The sequence below is a fragment of the Synchiropus splendidus genome, chromosome 3, assembly GCF_027744825.2.
Source record: "Synchiropus splendidus isolate RoL2022-P1 chromosome 3, RoL_Sspl_1.0, whole genome shotgun sequence".
Taxonomy (NCBI): Eukaryota; Metazoa; Chordata; class Actinopteri; order Syngnathiformes; family Callionymidae; genus Synchiropus; species Synchiropus splendidus.
Window position 1 is genome coordinate 26,369,601 of NC_071336.1, and position 20,468 is coordinate 26,390,068.

General features: G+C 42.5%; 3 protein-coding genes across 10 annotated transcripts in view; all 3 read left to right on the forward strand.

The window, feature by feature from the left end:
* Positions 1–11,288, forward strand: part of ccny (cyclin Y) — a 33,238-nt gene extending 21,950 nt beyond the window's left edge. For all 8 annotated transcript variants that reach the window (XM_053859864.1, XM_053859865.1, XM_053859869.1 and 5 more), the window contains 3 exons: positions 2,346–2,512; positions 7,679–7,841; positions 8,581–11,288. In XM_053859864.1, the coding sequence (XP_053715839.1) occupies positions 2,346–2,512; positions 7,679–7,841; positions 8,581–8,697 (447 nt within the window). In that variant the 3' untranslated portion in view covers positions 8,698–11,288. The remainder of the gene's footprint in view (positions 1–2,345; positions 2,513–7,678; positions 7,842–8,580) is intronic.
* A 1,122-nt stretch (positions 11,289–12,410) lies between these two features.
* Positions 12,411–13,592, forward strand: LOC128755979 (gap junction delta-4 protein). The gene is made up of 2 exons (XM_053860098.1): positions 12,411–12,474; positions 12,547–13,592. The coding sequence occupies exons 1-2, from the start codon at positions 12,411–12,413 to the stop codon at positions 13,590–13,592; spliced, it is 1,110 nt and encodes a 369-aa protein (XP_053716073.1).
* Positions 13,593–15,493: 1,901 nt separating this feature from the next.
* On the forward strand, positions 15,494–19,265 carry LOC128755743 (cytochrome P450 2F2-like). Its single transcript, XM_053859696.1, has 12 exons — positions 15,494–15,631; positions 16,829–16,992; positions 17,170–17,329; positions 17,389–17,546; positions 17,612–17,767; positions 17,830–17,898; positions 18,083–18,187; positions 18,262–18,400; positions 18,482–18,567; positions 18,639–18,740; positions 18,866–19,007; positions 19,078–19,265. The coding sequence occupies exons 2-12, from the start codon at positions 16,831–16,833 to the stop codon at positions 19,263–19,265; spliced, it is 1,467 nt and encodes a 488-aa protein (XP_053715671.1). The 5' UTR covers positions 15,494–15,631; positions 16,829–16,830.
* The last annotated feature ends 1,203 nt before the right edge of the window (positions 19,266–20,468 follow it).

Here is a 20,468-nt window from a genome sequence, read left to right on the forward strand (position 1 = left end):
AGCATGAATCGTCCAATTAGCCACCTGAGCTGTGTAACTGTCGCACACATGATGAAAGAGCGCTTTGTTTAAAGAGTCTTCACCTCTCTGGTGTCAGTTTTGGCCCATCCCACTGGGCCGGAGGGTAACTACATGGTAATGATCCTCAAACAGATGGTCAACTCTTTCATTAATTTTGAATTATTGAAAAGAAGTGGGCTGTTTTTGGGAGCATTACAGAGTTTTAGAGTAGTTTCGCTTTCACCCCGTAGCGTCATCAGTCTCTGTTGTTGGAGGCGCTGCTTCCCCGCAGATAACAGACTCTTGTAAAGGTTAATATTCCTGGCTTAAATTGATCTCAATAGTTGGCAAATACAGGTATAACAAGCCGTTTGGGTATATAGAGGCAACCCAGTGATCAAAAATAAAGGAATGAAAATTAAAAAATGTCTTTCTGTTCAAAACAGATAAGTTTATGGGGTGTTTTTTAAATAAACCATATTTAAAATTGTATAAAAAATATTGATTTGTAATGTTGTTTTAATCGATAATTTTGTAAATATAGTACACTTAAAAATGTCAGTCTTTTCACTTTTGTATTAAAAAAAGTAAATATAAAATATTTCATTTTAACTATACAAACATTAGATGTGTGGTACTGTACTTAAAGAAATAGTTTACAAGGGGTATATCGCTGAAGAAGGGTTGGTAACCACTGGGCTTCATTGCACTTGTTTTTAAGGCATCTACTACTGTACAGGAAGGATCAGGTTGCTTTTCATCACATTGACTGACAATACATGAATGAACTCTTGACTTTTTATATTCCACACGAGGCTCTGAATGTTATTTTTACTTTTTATTATGGCTTGTTGCAGGCTTATTAGCATACCTTTCATTTAATGGAAGGGGTTTGTTCTTTTAGGAACTCAACTAGAATAATTCAGTGTTAAAGATCGTCCTTCAGATGCTCTGCAGTTCTTGGCAAAATTATGAAACAATAATTTGGCATCTAATCACTTGGAATGTCTTTTTGCTGGTGTCAGATGTCTTGATGTCACTGCTATCTAGCAGTGGGTTCCCAAGGGAGCGACGCCATCGTCTGATGCTGCAGTGGTAACGTCTGATCTGATCAGTCCCCAGCTCTGATCTTCTAAGATTAGTTGATGCACAATTTAAGGACTTCAAAGTTGATGCTGAAACGGAATGAATGCAGTGATCTGTGTAGTTGGAGAAATCTAGGAGGGAAAATGGTTATACTTTGGAGGTGGGTCATTTTTGTGTGTGGGTTTTTCAGACTTCTGTCTTTATTAAACTCAACTGCTAAAGGTGGGCAACAGAACGTGTTTGAAACAGATGCAAGCAGCGACAATATCTGCTGTTAATTCACCAACACTGGACCTTAGATTTGGTGACAAACTGTGATGTATGGGACTCGCATATTGTATGCTGACTTTATGATCTCGCCTGTGAATGTGGTGGTCTGTGTTGCTTGTGATCGTGGGTTGTGGGAATACTATCAGATAAGAGAGACAAATAGAGATGCAGCGGTGGGCGTCAATGGGTTGTTGTGATACACATGGATATTTTATGAGCGAGCCCCAGGGAAGTTGGATTTGACAGTTTGTTATTGTTGTTGCTCGCAGGGGTGGAGAAGAAGGCAGACTCTGCACTGCAAGTGCTGAAATATCTTTTACTTCACTTTCCCTGAAAAAAATGCTTATTTTACAATCCAATCTTGGAAATGAATATTTCTGTGCAATATTTTCTGGGAAAATATTTAAAACAGAAAAGAAATTTATTTGATACATGTTAGACATAAGAAAACTTAAAAATCCTTAGAATTTTTTTTGTAAATTATCTATTTGAGGAATTATATTTTTTAATTAATTAATAAAATATGTATTATATTGCATTTAAATATTTTTGTTTTAAAATTCGACCAATATTTACTCTGGACTCATGAGACAAAGTAAGGCCTCAAATAATGGAATTTGTGTTTTCTTTTGTGGGTATTTATTTATTGTATGTATGATTCATTTACTCTCAGACCTATATATTTTTAAATTATTATTTTTTAATATTAGTTTTGTTAAATACATATAAATATTGAAAATAGAAGTTAAAAAGTGGGTAGAAAATTCACAATTTTTAAAAAATGTAGTACTTGTATTGACGAATATTTTAATGCAGCTAATTCATGAGGAAAAGAGACAAATAAATGTGTTGTAAGAATATTATCGTTGACCTAATATTAAGGGAGAAACGGCTCGAATATCATCTGAGCTATCATGGGATTTTACTGGATTTGGGATGTAGAGTGACGCCTCACCACTTCACATCAGTTTCCTTCTCTTTGCCATCAGGTTTACTTGGAGCGCTTGCTGACCTACGCTGAGATCGACATCTGCCCCGCCAACTGGAAGCGCATTGTGTTGGGTGCAATCCTCCTGGCGTCCAAGGTGTGGGACGACCAGGCTGTTTGGAACGTCGACTACTGCCAAATTCTCAAGGACATCACCGTGGAGGACATGTGAGTGCCTGGGTGGGGGCCCAAAATGCTGATTTGTTTTAATATGAAAGCAAGCTGGCTGCACTGCAGCACGTCATCGACGCACTCAGTCATCACAGTCCGTCTGAAGTGTCTTCACAGCTAATTCCTTTTGCCATTGAGGTTATTAAGCTTGAGAAGTGGTCAGCTCCTCCAGGATTTCAGCAATCGTGAGTTGGATGAAAGGATGGCTCTGGGTGATGTGTCAAACTTATGGTCCAGCTGAGGAAAATGTGGACTCCATCTTGAGCGTTTGGCAGCACAATATCCTCATTCACAGAGGTTTTAGATGCATCTGGAGAAGGTGTGCTGCTTGTTAGCTTCACAATGCAGCTCGAGGTTTTCAGAGGCACAACTCACAGTCACCATGAAAGTGTCTACAGCTTCTACATTCATTTAACTGTAGTCAGGAAACTCCTGCAGTTACTCCTTCAATTACCTTCAGTCTCCACCTTATCAGGTAGCATTGTACAAAAAAATAAAACTCCTTCATGATATTGCCAAAATGCTGCAGACTTTATGGTGCCACTGTTGACCATTGAAAGGTAATTACATTGTAATGTTGGTCTGATTGAACACCTGATTTCAAACGAGTGTGTACTCTTGTTTCCTAACTGTTTACTGAGATTAGAATGTGTGGCTGCATCTGTGTGAGGCGTCCTTTGAAGTTTGTTCTAGGTCCTCACATGTTGAAATGTTTCTGAGGTTCTTGTTGGCGAGGAAAGGGGCAAAGAAAAGGTCAGTTATTTGATCAGTTTTCGCACCTACCAACAATCATGAACCACGGATCATCAGTCAAAAGTGGTTGACTGCTATATCGGCTGCTACTTGAGCTTAGAAGGAGGCCAGACTCGGAGAAGATTCTGTTTTTTGTGGGATGCTGGTGAAGATGCCTGAAATGAATAAATATTGATTTCATCTCAACAGAGCACTTGGATTATTATTGTTTGCCATAAATGCGTTTTTCTGTCCTTTGTTCTGTTGTCTTCAGTAGCACTGACCGCCTTAAACTGTGCGTCAGTGTACATGTTTGTGAGCCTTTATCCGAGTGTATTGTCTGTTTGAGGAGCACCAGCTCTCGCCACATGTAGTGGCTCCTGGCTTACTCTGGCAAAGCAGCAGATGAATTTGTGTTGAAAGGGCTGAGACACATGAGTTGAAACATAATCTTACTACTACAGTACTACTAATTCCAGACAAGTATTTTCAAATATGATGTCATTACGAAGCACTTCTCATATTGAAGCCCTGCATGAGCTTCACTTCCTGTCTGAAGGACAGAGCAGATGCTTGATCTGGTCGTTCTCTCTCAACTACATGCTGACAGTGATGAGGGAGAGAAGCGGGCGTGGGAGATGGCGCAGAGGGCGATGGCCAGAACTATGCGGCCGATGATCATTAGCGACATGGTTGGGGTTGCACTCAGAGCTCATTATCACCAGCGCGCTGGGAACCTCATCTACAAGCACGATCACTTTACATGGAGCTCCCTCTCGCAGTATGTCAGTATTGGTTGGTGACATGTTTACATGCTCTGACACATGATGACATGCAGTGGTAGTGTGGATCGTCTGAAGCAGAGGCTGTGCAGATCAGGGCTCTAAAAAGTTTGCTTTATGTAAATCCATGCATTATTTGTTCATGTAGGTATTATCTGGTGAATTGTTTTATTAATGTTGTTTTCTTTTCCGAGCGAGAAATCTTTTGAGTCCGCTGCTGCCCTCAGTACCCATGCTTAAATACTTGGTCATTAAAGAGGCTCCACAGTAATATCTTCTCTATTTTGATGAAGGAGACTGGGAGAGGAAATGAAACTACACAGAAAGAAAATTAAAGTTTAATAAGTTCAGGTTAGGAGGACAGTATATGTTTTTCTGGGCACTTTATGCTGCAATAAGTTCACTATGACTGGGGCACGTCCACCCTGGTGTTGCCTCGGTGGACAGATCGAATCAATCTGGCATCAAATATTGAAATGAGATTTTTAACTAAACCTCCCACTTCTAGTTTTAACCTTTTTCATTTTGACATTTCCTCAGTACAAGGACAATATAGAATGAGTAACAGTTCTCCCTTTTTTCATCTCATCTCATCTTTTTTCATGTTTTTTCTGGTCAAATCAAGTTCTTTATCGATTAATTTGTGGTACATTCCATTTCTTCAAATAAATGTGTTCCTCATATAAGCTACATTTCAGTTTGCTCATGCCTCTTTATGACGCAGTGGGCCGGGGTATGGGGCGACCCACTAATTCTGACCTGGTATTTCTGATATCAGAGATTTGACTCTCCTGTTTACTTCTGTTTTTCACCTTCACCTTCACCTTCTTCTACCGCTTATCCGGGGTCGGGTCGCAGAGGCAGCATTCGGAGCAGGGAAGCCCAAACTTCCCGGTCTGCACAAACCTCCTCCAGCTCCTCCCGGGGGATCCCGAGGCGTTCCCAGGCCAGACCGGAGACATAATCTCTCCAGTGAGTCCTGGGTCTTCCCCGGGGTCTCCTCCCGCTAGGACATGCCCGGAACACCTCCCCAGGGAGGCGTCCAGGGGGCATCCGGATCAGATGCCTGAGCCACCTCAGCTGGTTCCTCTCGATGTGGAGGAGCAGCGGCTCCACCCCGAGCTCCTCCCGGATGACCGAACTCCTCACCCTATCTCTAAGGGTGCGCCCAGCCACCCTGCGGAGGAAACTCATCTCAGCCGCTTGTATCTGTGATCTCATCCTTTCGGTCATGACCCAAAGCTCGTGACCATAGGTGAAGGTGGGAACATAGATCGATCGGTAACTCGAGAGCTTCATCTTGTGACTCAGCTCCCTCTTCACCACGACGGTCCGATACAGCGACCGCATCACTGCTGCCGCTGCACCAACCCATCTATCAATCTCACGCTCCCCTTTTCCCTCACTCGAGAACGAGACCCAGAGATACTTAAACTCCACCACTTGGGGCAAGAACTCTCCACCGACCTGGAGAGAGCAAACCACCGTGTTCCGGTCTTCTGTTTTTTTGGTGTTTATTTTGTCTTATAAATGTTGTGTGGTGGGTTGAGTGGTCAAAACATAAAACAACAAACCCCAGCAAAACGACTTGCTATATATAAGTATATGTAAGTAACCAAACTCCTCCAATGAGAGTCGTTGCTCAGATAACCAGTGCAGTAGAAGAATTTAAAGACCTGAGTCCACACTCGGCCCTATATTTCACACGTGTCTTGAAATGTCAGGAATCTTGGCGGGAGTATTCTGAGCGACAACACAATACGGCGGACGTGTTGCCACCATCATAGCCTCTGACCTCTCCTACCATGACCCTTATTTTGCCGCCATATCCGCGTCCTCTCTTCATTCACCCAACCGTGGCTGCAATCCACCATCCGAGCTTCCACCTGATGATCCGGACTTTTCCATCAAGGATCCATTATAAATCCGCTGTTAAGTTTGTCCAGTGTGACCCGTATGAAAAGAGGCTTCTGTTGAAGCACTCTCTACAACATAATGCAGCTGTGGAGTCTATATTTAGCCGCAGAGTGTGTGTGTGGGCCTGTAAATGTGCGTGGGTGCTGAGAGAAAAGGACTAGAAGAAGACGGGAAGAGCTGCTTTCACACTTAGAGCCGCAAAGTGTAGAGTGAAGGATGAAAGCGGCCGTCGTGCTGAATAAGCGATCAGAGAATAAGGCAACACATGACAATGCCACACCATGGAAATATTTCCTCCTCAGAAATCTCAGAGATACTCTCTCCAGCACAATGGTTTGTTGGGTCTAGCATGAACCAAAATAGCAAAGAATTGTCCAGTCTGTTTTTTAGCTTTCAATGTACGCTATAGACCCGAAGTATAAAGTGTCATTATTATTATTGTTGTTGTTATTATTATTATTATTATTGATGCTGTTGTTGTTGTTATTATTATTGTTATTGTTATTATTTATTATTATGGGACTAATAAAAGCTATGTAATGTATTGTAATGTAAAAAAGATTTGGTCCTTTTACATAGCAAACACACGTGGGAACATTCAGGGGTCCAGAATGATGAGAGGAAGTGTTCAGATAAGGAAAGTCAGTTGTCCGAGAACAGTTCGGGTCACGAGAGAAAATCCGGGTGACGGTTCAGTATCATGACGGATGTGTTTCATGCATATATAGATGTGTATGTTATGGGCGTATCAAGATGTTGGATCAAGAGTGCAAGTTTGAGTAACTAGTCCCGTGAAGGTCACAGGCTGTTTCATCAATGTGTCTTCATGCCGCTACATCTACAACCAAGTGGCAACCAAAGCCACTTCCCCTGCGTCACAAGTCACCTTTAGGTCAGTCTAAAGTTAGTGGAACGTCAACACAGAGGAAGAATTGTGGCCCCTAATCTACAGAAGAAGCATATTTCCAGCAAAAAAAAGATTTGGACGCTGTCGTCTTCAGGTCCAACATGTCCTTCAGCTATGGGCTTAGTGAGTCCTGACTGGCAGCAACTGCTGCTGTCAGCTTCTCTTCCATTTCACTTCTTCATGATGATGAATTTCCCCGCCCTCCCTCGACTTTTTATGCGACAAAACGCGCTGAAGCTGCAACTCTGGTGCCCCAAACATGTCGCATCCACACCTCCGTATTGTGGCGCAACAGTCTTGGCACATGGAGTCATGGCTGTACAGTGACCCTCCATGTAAGTTAGTTGACGCGTGCGTGGTGTGAACGTGCTTTCAATAGCTGTCGACCATTCACTCTGATATCTGCACAGAGACGGAATTCATCATGTTTCTGAAATGGATGATGAGAGAGACTCGCGCCTTTTATGGCCTAGATGACATTGATTCGATGAGTCAAAGAAAATCTTGTCTTCAACCTCTCTTCGGGGCTCAGTTCCACTTGTGCACAGGCATAAATCTACATATCAATATTTGACTTAAGAAGCAAAAAAAAAGCATTTAAACTATACAAAATTCTGCCAACTTGTCATTTCCAGGTAAGTTTCAAGTAAAAGAGACACAGGGGGTTGGAAGGTTCAGGTTATGGACTTTACAAGCTTCTTAAAAGTTAATCATAAAATGTTGAACTGACTTGCGATACACAAAAGCGCATTGGTCTTAACTGGCAAAGAAAGCAGCCTGACATATGTTCTTCTCATGTGTCTTTATTTCCGGTGACTCTTGCAGGAACGAACTGGAGCGGCAGTTTCTGGAGCTGCTGCAGTTCAACATCAACGTGCCGTCCAGCGTCTACGCCAAGTATTACTTCGACCTCCGCTCCCTGGCCGAGTCCAACAACCTCAGCCTTCCCCTGGAGCCCCTCGGCAGAGAAAAGGCTCAGAAGCTGGAGGTGAGACGCCGCAGGCCAGACAGCGAGACGCTTGGTGAATTCAGGCCGAGTTAATGAGTACAGTTTTGAAGAGTTTGCATTGTTTGCTGGGGAAAAGGACGAGGCGTCGCTGTCCATGCAGCTTATCTGCCTCCAGTTTTTGTTCTCATCCGGTCTTAGCTGTTAAGTGTCTTTGACAAATGAGATCAAATAACTGAAGCTTAAAATTCATTTTTAAAGTTTTGTTGTGATAAAATTGACTTTAAATGCAAGATGAAAGTAGTTTGAAAAAAAAACAACAACATTTTTTTTGTGTTAACAGACAAGGGACCAGATTTTAAAAAATGATAAGAAAATGATTTTTTAAGTTTACATTTTTTTTCACACATTTGTTTCACACACACACACACACACACACACACACACACACACATATATATATATATATATATATATATATATATATATATATATATATGGAACAAATGTGTGAAAAAAAAATTAAACTTAAAAAAATCATAATTTTCTTATCATTTTTTGAAATCTGGTCCCTTGTCTGTTAACACAAAAAAATGTTTACATTTTTTATATATATATTTATACAGGTATTTTATATTAGATCTTTAGAAATGTCAGAGAAATTACTCCAATGAATGAATAATAATATATTAATATCAATAATAATATCCACGTGTCTGACTATCTGTGTTCTTTTGACCTTTAAACAGTTGGTTAGCTAAAAACCATTTTGCACTTGCAGGCCATCTCCCGCTTGTGTAACGACAGATACAAAGACGTGAGGAAGCTGGCGAAGAAGAGGTCGCAGAGCGCCGACAACCTGGCCGTGGTGCGGTGGTGCCCCGCCATCGTTTCCTAACACCAGCCGGCGGCACGGGAAAGTAACGCACTCGGGAGTGTTTTCCTGTCTGAGTCGACATCTGGACGGCGGTTCTCTGGACCTAGCTGTTGTACATAGACGGAGCGGCGCTGCCTGCCTGCACAGAACCAAACTTTCTGACAGAGAGAACCTGAGCGAGACATGAGACACAGCTTGTGTAGCAGCATTGGTCGGGAAGTCATCATTCTCCATTCTGACAGCTGACGTGTTCGCAAAGGAAGGACTGCTCTTCGTATTTCCGACAGAATGCTCGACATCTTCACTCTCATAGCTGTCAAAGCAATATCCTGGACTCTTCGCCAGACGTGAGACTAACTGTAGAACTTCACTGCCATCGCCCAGACCTGTGGTGCCTGCGAGTAAACCGCGACGGAGGGAAAAGTTAAATAACCCGCAGTATTTTTCATGTTTAACTATTCCATTTGATGGCACTACAGGAGAGAAAGCTTCTGCTGTTTCACGAATGACTGTTACATGACTCTAATGCAGATCGATTGTAAACATTTTTATAACGTCGTCGGTAGAAGCTTGTAATGTAAAAATCAGAAAGAATGATGTCAGAATATATATATTTGGTATTGCTACTGTAAACCTGGAGATATTCGTTCTGATGACAAATCATGTGATCAAAAGTATTTAAATGGGAGACACCACTCTTTTATTTTTTGCATACAAAAGGCCACTTTTTTTGTTTGGTTTGAAGTCATTTTGTGAAACGCAGATCATAACTGGAGACACCAGTAAACTGTGATGACATTTTTACAACCTTTTTTGTGTGCATGTCTCATTTTTGGATTCATCCGCAACATCTTCTCTAGTCGTTCTTTGAGGCGTAAATCACATCATTATTTCAATTTTTTATTTTTCATTTTTTGTTTCTATTCCCTGTTTTCAGCAGAGGACAGTGAGGTAGAGGTGGCTGTGGTCAGCCCTGATGAGGAAGTCCAAGCAGAATGAAAAGGCAAAATGAACATAAACATATTACAGTGAGAAATGAGTCTGGTGAAATAAAGTTTTAGTCTTTTGGATTAATGAACTCACATATGCTGAGAGAAGGGGGGAAAAAAGGTAGCTACATTTTTAAATCGTCTGTTGCTACCTCACAGATGTCAATTGTTTTCAACTTTATGAGAGATCAACACAGTCATTTATCAGTGACTCGGCGTAGAGATGCTGCTTTCCCACTTTGTTGCTTTATGCAGGAAGAATGCTCAACATATCAGAAGATTGAAGGGGAAAAGAAGAAAAACATTGGGAATTGTTTCCGATATTGATACCACAGAAACACAAAAAGTGATATTTTGCCGATATTCCAGAAGCATATTTTCTTTTTAAAACCCGTAACCCGTACTTTGGCCAAGGCTAGTGATCGGGTGATGAGGCTTCATGAAACAGTTCCCTCGGTTTCAGAACTCAGTAGGTGGCGCTCTCAGTCTAAAAATAATGAAAGGCCTCATGGAAATGATTGTTCAAATCCAAACATTTTAGAGCAGAGAGTGTCATCGATTGGGCTCTGAAAATGAGGACACTGTTTCATGAAGCTTGAGAATCCCATACTACTTCACCTTAGACGGAGATCAGAGTCGGAACAAGACTTGAGGGCTCGAGACCGGACCATACTGAATACAGAAGCATCAAGCCTATTAGTCATATAGACACCACACATTTATTTTTCACTTCAAATGCTAGTAATTATTCAAAATAGATCGATAGCCTCAACAGTATCTTTGGAACAAACTAGCAGATGTTTCTGTGTTCAGTTTGATCTTGGTCTGGGTCTTGACTTCAGCATGAGGATGAGGAGATTGTCGCGCAAGTGTAGTCTCAGTCCAGAGATGTTGTGATACTGTGATACGAAAGTGATGTCGCTTAGTAACGGTTGTTGAAAGAGAACCCCAGAAGTCATCTCAATTTTATGTTCTTTTTTTAATGAGCTTTTACGCTGCATGACTTTGAAAACATCCCCAGGGCCTCAACTGTCATAAATTCTCATGCACATGTTCATGAATTGGTCTCATTTTGCTTCCTGCATTTTAACTTCTCTCTCACGAAAACCAAAGACAGTCGAAAGACGAAAAAGGAAGATAACAAACAAACTTTGGCTTTATTTCTTTTTACATTTTCAAAAATATGACGCATTTTGTTGAGCCAATAATTCAACATTGGTGAATGGAAACGGAGTGGTTGGGTTATGGTGGTGTCAACCCGTTTGGAGTCTAAATGTGAAATTACTAGAGCTGGCGGTTGTATTTTATATTTATTGTGTGTTTGTTGGTATTTGTGCTGAAAAGTCTGAAGGTTTACAATTTAAAATATGTGTGTCAGTTGCACACTGGTGTGCTGCACACCTCCCTCAAACACTCCGCAGCAATGTTTTTTTTTAAATATAATTTATCCACTTTGATCATTTTCCAGTCATGGTTTCTTCACTGACACATTTGTTTCTCTTCGCCAGATTCACCACCACACGTTTTTAACTTCTAAAACGTTCCCAGTATTTAGCACTACGTTCATGATAACTTGTGCAAGAATAAAAAGTCAAAACTTCACTACAAATGTTTTCTGTTTTCTGTTTCACTCAGCTTTCCTTCTGCTGTAAGTGAACTCATCTTGCTTGTTAGATCGACATCTATCCCATCAATGTACATACATGTGTCATACATCAAAATGAGCTCATGAGTTTGCTGTTTCAAAATTATTAAATGAAGTATCAACGTTCGGCCATAATGGAAAGCAGTAGCAATAACTAGTGTGACTGGAAGAACGTCATTGACTTATAATAATAATAGTTATTATTGTTATTATTATTTATTTTTCATTGTTGTATTAATAGTGTACGTGTACATCATATGCACTATTTTAAAAAAATTAAACATGCATCATGAGCATATTTAATAGGATCCTTTTTCATCTCACAGTCCTCATAATGTTTATTAAAAATGATATATCATAACTCATATAGTCAGTCTTGTTTTCTGTCATCGATAGCTATATTCCGTTTGTTATGTGTTTGCTCAAACTGTTTTACAGTTATAGGTTTATAGCTTTTAAATCTAGACTTATTTTAACCTGTTAAAATAAAGGGCATTGACCAAAAAAAGTCTTTATTGATTTTCTAAATGTATTTTTCCTGAAGTTTTCAACTGCCCAGATGAATTCCAACTCATTAGAAATCATATTGCTACTGTAAAGTATATAAAGAAATGTATTTTAGCACATGATCCGACAATTTAGCGGTGCGTGTTTTTGCACTTCCAGTGGTTAGTAATTTATTAAGTTAAATAATGTTAAAAATAGCAGCTTCTGGTTTCCTATTTAGACAATTTCCAAGACAACTTATGAACTCTAACTCTGTAACAAGTAGTCCAGAAGGCTTGTTGTCTCCTGTAAGGACGACCAGCAGCACCAAAATATCTCTGCAATGCCAGGACGCGACGTGCCTTTGCAAGTGCGACAAGAATAGACCCACAATGGGGCTCGCTCCCGTCTTCTGTTGTCTAAGGACAGACAGTTGTCTGCAGGGGACGGAGGAGGAGGTAAGACAGGAGCGCTTGGGGTCCCTCTCCGGATTTTCATTGATGAGGATCGATTGCTGGGACTGGTGTTTGGAAGTTCAGGTTCCAGCACTGGTCGAAAGACAAAAAGCGGAGTGAACTCTCTGACTTGAGGCCTGGATCTGGAGCGGCAGAAGCATGGCTGGCTCGAGCGCTTCTGAAGTCGTCTTTATTTCCGTCAACTACAACATCACATTAATAGGTGGGACGACCAGTGTTTTGTAGCACACGTGGGGAAAATGATGAGAGTGATTATGACCTGCTTGTATTCCAGGGAAGATTTGGTTCATCCTGATGATCTTCCTCCGCGTCCTGATTCTCCTCCTGGCTGGTTATCCGCTCTACCAGGACGAGCAGGAGAGATTTGTGTGCAACACCATCCAGCCGGGATGTGCCAACGTTTGCTACGACCTGTTCTCTCCCATCTCCCTCTTCCGTTTTTGGCTGGTCCAGATCATCACCCTGTGTCTTCCCTACATCGTCTTCATCATCTACGTGGTCCACAAGGTCTCCAACGGACTCAGCGTGGTCCTCAACACCGGAGGCAAGTCGGCTCAGGTGTTTAAGGAGCTTCTCACCAAGATGACGGCGAGGAAGAGAGTGGACCGAGGAGTCCAGTTTTTCACCGGTGCGTATATGCTCCACCTGATGTTCAGGACGCTGCTAGAGGTGGGCTTTGGTGCGGCCCACTACTACCTGTTTGGCTTCTACATCCCCCGGAGATTCCTGTGCCAGCATCCTCCATGCACGACCCAGGTGGACTGCTACATCTCCAGACCCACTGAGAAAACCGTGATGCTCAACTTCATGCTCGGAGTGGCGGCTCTGTCTCTTCTGCTGAACGTCCTGGACTTCTTCTGCGCCATCAAGCGCTCTGTGCTGCAGAAGAACAGGAGGAAGGTGATGGTGGAGGATATTTACGAGGAAGCGCCGGCGATAGATCAGAGTTGCTCGGTAAATCTGGCGGCAGATTCCGGTCCCGCTGGGAGCTTCCGAAGGAGACGGGGGAGCAAGGGGTCATGTGGAGCGGGAGCAAGTGATCCCGCCAGTGGAAACACCAATGGGAACAATGGCTGCTCCCAGGTGGATGATGGCAGCGATGTGGCGCTCTGCCCTCCGGAGCCCACGGGGACGCCAAGATCCATCCGCGTTAGCAAGCGCAGTCGACTCAAACCCCCGCCTCCACCAAGAAGGGACCTTGGCCTGCAACACGGCGGGGCAGCGGCTCAAGTCGGAAGTAATTCCTCACTTACTAGTGGAAGGGCTGTGTTAGATGATCCCAGCGACGACGGACAGGAGAAGCGATCGCAGTGGGTGTGACCTCACTGGAACTGGACGAAGATGTGATTCACCATTCAAGACAAGACTTGGAGTGTTAATTGCCCAGGAGTGAACACTGACCTTGGAATATTCTAAAAGTGTTTCCCACCTGTTTCAGCCTTGTTACCCCCCACCTCCTCTCCATAAACAAAGACAAGGCCTTGACCTGTCCTACACTCTCAGCCCCTTCAAGACGTGACTCCACAACTTGGCACAACTCGCCTCACTGATGCTTTCTTGCAACACTTCAGTCATTTTTTTTGTTTCATCCACTGAGGCTTCCATAGTAATTACTCCCTCCCATAGGGTCCCAGTATTTATGGAGGCAGCTTGTCACTCTATTTCAGGGCCTAGCGCAGCTTAGATTTAACATACACCCTCACTATGAATAGAGCCGAGAGGAGCTGAGCGGTGTGGCAGTAATGCCTGATGCCCTTCAGGAAATCTGTGCTCAGGCTGCTTCAGGTTTCATCTTGATCAAAGCGCAGATTAAAACAAGAATCTCAGATCTCCCTGGTCCAGTCCCTGCCCCCCTGTGTTTCTCTCTTTGAGGTGTGATTCCTTGGGTTTGTACTTGAAAATAAGAGCGGATGCATTTTTTGACTGGTGAATATTTATGTGTGGGAGCGGGCTGCGGCATCAATCTATGTTCCATCCTGCCGTGCATCAGAGGCACCTGCAGCTTCCGTGCAGAGGGAAGCATCTTTCAGTAAACGGATAGCTCTTGATCTCCCTCCTCTTGTGGGCTCTTTGAAGGCTGACAACAAAAGGTGTCCCCTCTCTGAGCGAGGCACCACCCTCTCGCCCTCACAAGAGCGACCACAAGGGGAGCTTCATCTGAGCCCAGCGGGCGTAACACAACCAGTATTGGTGACTCTTGAGCTCATATTCTCTGGTTCAGCTGAGCAACTGTTTCTGGGATGTTATCCCTCCTCAACCCTGTCGACTCACTGAACTGAACTGATGCTTCACACTTGCCCTTCTATTTGGTGTTTAGTGGGTTTGTTCTGGACTAACTGTGCCGTTATAGAATGTAAAGATCAATGTCACTGCTGCCTCTGCCGTTGTTACCAAAGGTAACTCATGCTTTAAAAAATATGTGCGGTTATAATCTAAGCATTGAATGACTATTATACATTTGGTATGCACTTTATTGTGTAACAGCAGCCATGTTTGTTACGGTGACGCCATGTTGTGATACATTTTCGCCCTCTAGCGATACTGAATGTGAACGGACACCTTTTTATTTGTAATGACGTTTTGTATTTATAGAAGTCATGAATATATTCTCAAGAACATTTGTATTGTCGCCTTTTTGAATTGTAGGAAACCATGTTCGATCGCAGCTTTCATGATAAATGATGGACGTTTTCAAAGAGTTGGAAAACCCCCACCAACATTTTCAAACAAAAATACATGGGAATAAAAACATTTCATTAACTTTAAAAAAAAAAAAAATATTGTTTATATTCTTATCAAATGCTCAGAGTGATTTTTGATGCACCCTTCTTCTCACACCACAATGTGTTTGTTGAAATAGGCTTTTGCAACCAAGTACATTATGACCTCAAATATTTATATACGTTCTAATTTGCACAAATATCCAACTAAAGAAACATATTTGAGGCCGAATCGTCTGTCACTTTTGCTAAATTCTCATATTAATATCTGGATCAGGGACAAAAGTTGTCACAGGAAATGTGTTATTCAGCCAAATAAGTCGAAACTAAATGCTTCTTTCGGCAGGCGAGGGAGAGTGAAGCCGAAAAATAAGAGAAAGTCAAATATTAGGATAAAGATTCAAATATTTAAAATGACCAGAGGGCCCTTCGTGAATGAGGACACTGTCATTTATCTCCGACCTGTATCCTTATGAGGGTTCAGACATGTTCCTCTCCTCCGTTCTCATCTGGATCCGTAGTTTGCTGCGTCTTAAATAGCGGCGGCCGAGACACTTTCCTCCAGGACCCTCTCCTCTACCTCTGCTGGGAAACCTGCTGGAACTCAACCTCCAAAACCCCATGAAGGACCTTGAGCGAGTAGGAAGTCTACTTTCTTGTACTCTGTGTAGGATTTATTTTGATGTGGTGCTTCTAAAAATAATGGTATTTTTAATATAACTACATCTTCACTAAACCTTTTCAGATGTTTCTAAAGCCAAATGTCAAAGTGGGTGCAGAATCAACTTTAATTTAAATGTGAGGTCACATTGTAAACTTAATATTAATGAGTCTCACTCCAGTGATGTACAGGATGAAGCTCTTGGGGCTGGTCACAATGTATTGCCAATTGCAATTTTAATTTGATGCGTCTGTTACAGAGTTAACACCTCCTATCATGGTTTTCTCTTCCAAACCTGAGAAAGTATTAGAGAAAGTATTCAGTATTTTTCTGGCCTCAAAACCTGCAGTCGTCATCCACGGGCTTGAGGCCATGAGGGAAGCCATGGCGACCAAATCCACTGAATTTGCCAGGCGGCCTGCGGCCGTTTTAGTGGCTGACCTTGGCAAAAACAGTGAGTTAGAAAATGACAGTTCTATCAAACTAAAATGTGGCGAACAATGTTTCAACAATGCCAGAATCTCACCTCAGGAAAATGAGGTTCAGTGACACCAGACTGACGTGGATCACAATTTTGCAATGTTTGATGGGTGTTTTCAAAAGATTAAACTTGGAACTCCAAAACTCTGAAGTCTGTGGTCTTTGGGCTATCTACCTCAACAAGACCTTACCATGTGAAGGTTGAACTCCGAGAGTAGAAGTGACCCTGAAAATACTGTCATAAATTCTTTATAAGGGAATAAATATCAGTGTGCCATAAATGCCACCAGAATATGAATTTAATGTGTTAGTTTATGATTGCAAATATGCAAATAATTCAGGACTTTGTGACAGGGTGGTTTGAATCTTTTCAGAAACAGGTCATACAGCGACTCTCCTTCCTCTCCTTTTGCGTTTTTTTTATTTTTATGCTATGTCACCCCTTTTTTCCTCATCCAATAATGTCTTTGTTGAAATAAGCATTTGCGCATAAGTGCAAACATTTTGACCGTCAATGTTTATGTATGTAACAATTTGCACAATTATCCAACTACACTATCTGGATCAGGGACAAAAAGCTGTCATGGGACATGGTTTCCAAATATTAGGATAAAGATTCAAACATTTAAAATGGTCTTGAGGCTCATAAATGTATGAGGAATTTTGCTCTGACCTGTTTCCTTGTTACTGTTCAGACATGTTCCTCTCCTCCATTCTCATCTGGATCAGTATTTTCCTCCTAATGCTGCGTCTTAAATGGCGGCGGCCGAGACACTTTCCTCCAGGACCCTCTCCTCTACCTCTGCTGGGAAACCTGCTGGAACTCAACCTCCAAAACCCCATGAAGGACCTTGAGCGAGTAGGAAGTCTACTTTCTTGTACTCTGTGGATATATATTCTGTGATTGGTTGTATTTAGATGTAGTGCTTCAACAGGTAATGTTGTTTTTCAGTATCACTGCATCTTCATTTTCAATGTTTTCAACTTTAAATTGGGCAAAGAAGAATATTGTTTATCATGGTTTTCTCCTCCAAAGCTGAGAAAGCGTTACGGGAACGTCTTCAGCATTTACCTTGGCTCACAACTTGCAGTCGTCATCAATGGACTTGCGGCCTCGAAGGAAGCCATGGTGACCAAATCCACTGAATTTGCCGGACGACCTGCGGACAGCTTACTGACTCATCTGGCCAAAAATGGTGCGCCAGAAAATGTTTGTTTTATCGGACGAAATGTGTGAGATCCATTCGTGCCACAGGAGTATTTGCAGAGGACTATGGCCCAGTTTGGAAGAAGCGGCGTCGCTTTGCTCTGATGTCTCTGAAGACCTTCGGCATGGGAAAACAGTCCATGGAGCAGAGGATTCATGGAGAGTTGCAGCACACCATTGAAACACTGGAGAGCAGCATAGGCAAGGCAGTCCATTATATACCATGCTGTTCTGATCACGAGAGGAGGCATTTTTGACTCCCGCAGGACAGAAAGTGAGTCCCAGTCAGATGTTCCACACCCTGGCATTCAACACCTTGTGCCTGGTTCTCTTTGGCACTCGCTATAATTATGACGATAGCTTCATCAGGGTGGTGACTCGCGGCTTTCATGAAAACACCAAGATCGCAAGCGGTGGTTGGGGCCTGGTGAGTCTCTCACAGCTGCTGTCACCGTGCATGCTGAGCTTCTTACAGTCACCTTCTTCCAGCTGTATGACTCCCTCCCAGTCATTCGGGGGCTACCGCTGCCATTTCGACGCGCCTTCCGCAACTCTGAGGTGAGCAACCGCATTGATTTGTGAACGCACCACTGTGGCTGGGTGGCTTCATGACCGTAATGTTACAGCACATGAAGAACATCCAGTGTGCTGCTGGTGTGCTTAGGGTCACATTGTATCTTCCAAGAAAGTTATGAATGCACTGACAAAGTTGAGGATTCTATGATGCTTTTATTTTTTTTAGGAGCACAGGGAGCTAGTTGGTCGTATCATCAGTGACCATGAAGGCACCAGAGAACCTGGACAACCACGAGACCTGGTCGACTGCTATCTGGACGATCTGGAGAAGGTAAGTTAATCCAAGGTAATCCACTGTCCACCTCAAGTTTTGTAAGAAAAAAATCTTATTGATTCACTTTCCAGAAGAATTCACCTGAATCCTCCAAGTCTACAACTGAAACTATGGCCGTTCTTTTAGATCTTCTTTTTGCTGGAAGTGACACCGTCTCTAAAACTTTCCTGACTGGCTTCCTCTACCTCATGAATCACCCACATATCCAGGGTGACCCACATGTTTACAACTTCATTTTGCAAAAGACAGATTCCACATGTTGAAGATATTGCTTGTATGCCCTGCTGTCAGAGAGATGTCAGCGGGAAATAGACCTGGTGCTGGAGGTGGGATGCCACGCCAGCTATGAAGACAGACACAGGATGCCTTACGTCCAGGTCTGTGCATTCACAACGTGGAAATGTGATTTTAGATGGTGGCCTCAATCTCATGTCACATTTTACCACAGGCTGTGATCCATGAAATCCAAAGAGTTGCAAACATCATCCCCCTCATTGTCTACCGTACTACCACCACTGACACTCAGCTGATGGGATACTCAGTCCCTAAGGTTAGTCCACTTGACCAAACCAAAGAAACGTGTCAGATGGAGAGGGCACCTGTCCAGGGTGTCCCTCACCTGCTGCAGCAGAGAATGAACAAAATCCTTCTGCATCTTCTCACATATAACCACAGGGGACCCTGGTCATCCAGAGCCTGGATTCTGTACTGAAGGACGAGGGGGCGTGGAAGGTCCCACACCAGTTTGAACCAGAAAACTTTCTCAATGACCATGGAGAGTTTGTGAAACCCGAAGCCTTCATGCCGTTCTCTGCAGGTCCAAGATAGTCCAAGCTGAAGTCTGTGGTTCCAGTTGTACATGATGTGAACATGTTGGCCCGTCTCAGGTGCTCGGGTTTGTCTGGGAGAAGGTCTGGCACGCCTGGAACTCTTCTTGGTCTTTGTGACGCTGCTGAGAAGGTTTAAGTTCATCTGGCCTGAAGAAGATGGAGCCCCAGACTACACACCTGTCTTTGGGGTATCTACCTCACCAAAACCTTACCACATGAAGGTTGAACTCCGAGAGTCGAAGTGACTCTGAAATGGATTCCTACGGAATAAATGTCTGTATGCCGCAAATGCCTCCAGAATATGTATTGAATATCACAGTCTATCACACAAACAATTCAGTTCTCACTGACCTGGTGTTTGGTTTCATAAACGCGTCATACAGTTACTCAGCTCAGAAGCTTCTTCTGCAGCTCTGATGCTGCTTTTCAATGAGAAAAAAAACAGAAGCGTTGCTCTTCTGAAAACTTCGTAAATGTCGCCCCCACGTTGCCAAACATTAGAATTACACTCAGAAAGCACACGAATTTACAAATAAAATATTTTAAAAAATGTTTTAATATATCAGCAATTTTAAGCTTGTTATTTGCGTTACTGTGAAAAAAAAAAAAATCAAAATTAAACACCTTGAAAAGTCACATGATATGTTAGATCACAGTTCAGCATAAAAAAGTTCCAGCTGATGTTATTCAGCCACATTGGTGATATTCATAGCCTTGACGCGATTGAACTTTTAATTTCATATTTAAATATGAAAAATATTTGTTTTTAAATAAAATGTACAAACAAAAGATGTGTCATATGCAGCCAGTGGAAGCCTATGATATCACGAAACATTTGAGCAATAATACTAATATTTACATCTAAAAATTAACGTGAAATGAAAACAAGGGATGCCAGAAGGAGATCGTGGTTGTGGGCGGCTCTGTTTGAAATCCAAGCCCTATGGAGAAACTTGCTTAACTGACTGAGAAATGGGTGACCGAAAATTGGGATAAAACATTTTAGAAAGCAACACAATTGCAAGCATGTTTGTTCTCTGTATGCTTGTCCTTTGTGTGTCCACTGCCTCCAGCACTGGTACCACTGGACTTAGACCATGTTAAACATGATAAATGTGAATGTTTTTTTCTCCCAACAAGAGGTTTTCATATCAAACTATCAACACCTGGCCCAACCTGTGGGGTCTCCCCTCTCCATCCTTTTCACCTCTGAAACTCTAAGGTCAGGTGTCAACTTCTGTGTATGGAAAGCTACTTTATTCATTCATTTCAGCATTTGTTAGGGTCGACGTTACAAATGTCTAATTTATTTGGAGCTGGTTGAAGTAAGAGGTGTTCTCAGGTATAATATTTGAACACAGAATAGTTTAATATCCTCCTTCATTACTCACCCTGCACTGCGGGAACGTAGTCAGTGTTTTTCTTGGACCTAAACCGGCAGTTGTCAT